General features: G+C 37.1%; 1 protein-coding gene across 1 annotated transcript; it reads left to right on the top strand.

The window, feature by feature from the left end:
- LOC105107773 (ammonium transporter 3 member 1-like) lies at positions 1 to 3,151 on the top strand. Its single transcript, XM_011001813.1, has 3 exons — positions 1 to 732; positions 1,585 to 1,870; positions 2,510 to 3,151. Exons 1-3 carry the CDS (start codon positions 73 to 75, stop codon positions 3,022 to 3,024), a joined length of 1,461 nt encoding a protein of 486 aa, XP_011000115.1. The 5' UTR covers positions 1 to 72; the 3' UTR covers positions 3,025 to 3,151.

The raw sequence follows: 3,151 nt of genomic DNA, 5'->3' as shown, positions 1-3,151 counted from the left end.
GAATATTGTAGGGAAAAAGAGCTAGTCAAAAAGGAGTAGCAGTTGCTAGCTAGTCCTAGCCCTCTAAAAACCATGGCTTCTCTTCCACCCAACCCAGTACCAGTGGCATACCAAGGAGGCTCAGCATCAGTTCCTGACTGGTTAAACAAGGGTGATAACGCATGGCAAATGATATCAGCCACCCTTGTTGGCCTCCAAAGTGTGCCGGGACTTGTAATCCTCTATGGAAGTATTGTGAAGAAAAAATGGGCAGTCAATTCAGCTTTCATGGCCTTATATGCTTTCGCTGCTGTTGTACTCTGCTGGGTGGTTTGGGCCTACAAGATGTCTTTTGGAGATAAGCTCTTGCCCTTTTGGGGTAAAGCAGGACCTGCCTTAGGCCAGAAGTTTTTAATCAAGCAAGCTGCACTGCCTGAGACAACACAGTTTTATGATAATGGTGAAGTGGAGACTGCAATGGTTACACCATTTTATCCCATGGCTTCCATGGTTTGGTTTCAGTGTGTGTTTGCTGCAATCACTCTTATTCTTTTGGCTGGATCAGTCCTTGGAAGAATGAGTTTTAAGGCTTGGATGGCTTTTGTGCCACTATGGCTAACTTTCTCTTACACTGTTGGAGCCTTTAGCTTGTGGGGTGGTGGATTCTTGTTTCACTGGGGTGTCATGGACTATTCCGGTGGCTATGTTATTCATCTTTCCTCAGGAATTGCTGGCTTGACTGCTGCCTACTGGGTTAGTTCTTTTATCTTCTTCTTTTTCCTATGCTCTTTCTCTTGGAGAGTATGTACATATGCCTTAATGTAAATTATAGGTACAAAATGCATGTTAGGTCTATCTTTTTTTTTTTCATGTATTTGAACTTTCACTGCTCAGTTAGAAATTTCTTGCTTCCTTGGAAAATATTGCGTAGATCTTTTCTTGGTACAAGAACATTTTCAGTGAATATTTAATCTCTAAGTTCTTCAGATCCTTGAGTTAATTGTTTTTGTGATTTAAGCAGAAATTTACCAACCTCTTTTTCTGTAATATTTAGAGGTTATATTTCTAAAAGTTTAGATGATGTTAGTTCATCGCTAAAAGATAAAAGCTTCTTCATTCCATGTTCAGTATTGAAACATGAGAAAAATGTCACTAATAGTAGCATAGCCCATCCATGAATATATTTTTTTTCTCTCTCAATCAGAATGAATATGAGAGCAAAATTTTAGTAGAATATTTTTCCACTCTGCTAAAAGAAATCTTGAGCATCGAATTCATCTATGTTAACTAAATCGTGTATATATAGTAGAAGTAGCTCAAGAAACAGGTAAGCTCTCTCTTAAATTACTAATTTAGTTAGTTTTAGAGGTTCATCACCTTTATGGCAAGAAATGAAATAATCATGAAGATTAGTATAAATAACAAATTATAATTCAGGATCAATATTTTTTTATAAATGGCCAAGAATAGTATAGTGTGTGTACATAAAAATTATAATAGACTATTTTTGTTTTGTTCTTGTAATTTCTTCCATGATATGAGGAGAATATATATATATATATTAATTGGTGGGATGGTGAGAGATTTTCCTTGTAAATGATGCAGGTAGGTCCAAGATCAACAAAGGATAGAGAGAGATTTCCACCAAACAATGTGCTGCTAATGTTAGCAGGGGCAGGGTTGCTATGGATGGGATGGGCTGGATTCAATGGTGGAGATCCATACACAGCCAATATCGACTCTTCCATGGCTGTCCTTAACACTAACATTTGTGCAGCTACTAGTCTTCTTGTATGGACCTGGCTAGATGTCATTTTCTTCAAGAAACCTTCTGTCATTGGTGCTGTTCAGGGCATGATTACTGGCCTTGTTTGCATTACCCCTGGTGCAGGTATATAGTTCCTACGTCTTCTTCTTTTCCAGTTGAAGAGATGCTTTTCAAGATCTTGTTCAAATGAAAGGCATTGACTTTTTTATTGGACTTGGAGCTAGAATTAATTATTCAATAATCTCTTTCTATTTGTGTGCCCTTACTTAACAAACTTGATAGTATAATTTAACTTGAAGAATTATTTCAGAAGTTCTAGATTTTTGTTCATAAGTCCCATTTTATTGGGATGGGAAGGAACAAAGAAAAGGGTAGAGCTATCTCAAGAAATAATTTAATTCAATATATAGACTCTAAAAATAAATAAATAAATTTGGGGGTAAGACAGGACATGGAGGATCAAACATTAAGGCTTGTTTTTAGGGTTATAGACTGAAGATATTGGGCCATATCTATTACATAGATGATGATGATATTAACCCATATTCGTTAAATAATTAGTTTTACAAGAGATACATATTATTTCACCTTGGTTTCATAGTCATATATAGTGATAAACCATAAGGAAATTAATAGATTATATTCTAACGTCCTTCGAAGTTTTTTTACGGATTTTTGTAGTCCTAAATCTGGTTTCACGGGTTAAAAAATCACTGATTTTATAGCATTGTCTTCAGGTTTTATAATTTGTATATTTTTCAGGTCTTGTGCAAGGATGGGCTGCCATAATCATGGGAATTCTATCCGGTAGTGTTCCATGGTTCACCATGATGATTGTTCACAAAAGATGGACACTAATTCAAAAGATTGATGACACTCTAGGTGTGTTTCACACCCACGCTGTTGCTGGCCTTCTAGGAGGAGTCTTAACAGGCCTTTTTGCAGAACCTCAGCTATGTGCACTATTTTTGCCGGTGACAAACTCAAGGGGAGGTGTCTACGGTGGATCCGGTGGAATCCAAATACTCAAACAACTCGCTGGCGCTGCTTTCATAATTGGATGGAACCTTGTTGTTACATCAATTATTTGTGTAGTGATAAACCTTGTGATACCATTGAGAATGTCTGAGGAACAATTGCTTATTGGGGACGATGCTGTGCATGGTGAAGAGGCTTATGCATTGTGGGGTGATGGAGAAAAGTACGATTCAACCAAGCATGGAGATACCACAGAGGAATTTACTATGGAGCCCATGGCATCAACTCAAGTCGTGTAGAGAAGGAGACGGCATTATATTAATTGCTTGATGATTAATTTACTTCAAGAAACGTTTGAGGTAAATTAGACCTTGTGATTGTATTTCTTGTCTGGCCTTGTATGAAGACTTTGTGTTGTAACTTGTT

Source organism: Populus euphratica, unplaced genomic scaffold (genome assembly GCF_000495115.2).
Source record: "Populus euphratica unplaced genomic scaffold, PopEup_1.0 scaffold166.1, whole genome shotgun sequence".
Taxonomy (NCBI): domain Eukaryota; kingdom Viridiplantae; phylum Streptophyta; class Magnoliopsida; order Malpighiales; family Salicaceae; genus Populus; species Populus euphratica.
The sequence above is the reverse complement of the archived record's forward strand: the minus strand, read 5'-3'. Positions and strand labels throughout refer to the sequence as shown.

What these genes read in the sequence shown, in the direction of transcription:
- LOC105107773 (XM_011001813.1), top strand. Translation starts at nt 73, where the DNA reads ATGGCTTCTCTTCCACCCAACCCAGTACCAGTGGCATACCAAGGAGGC. An exon ending in GCTTGACTGCTGCCTACTGG is followed by an intron (nt 733 to 1,584) that starts GTTAGTTCTTTT and finishes TAAATGATGCAG; the next exon opens with GTAGGTCCAAGATCAACAAA. An exon ending in TTGCATTACCCCTGGTGCAG is followed by an intron (nt 1,871 to 2,509) that starts GTATATAGTTCC and finishes TATATTTTTCAG; the next exon opens with GTCTTGTGCAAGGATGGGCT.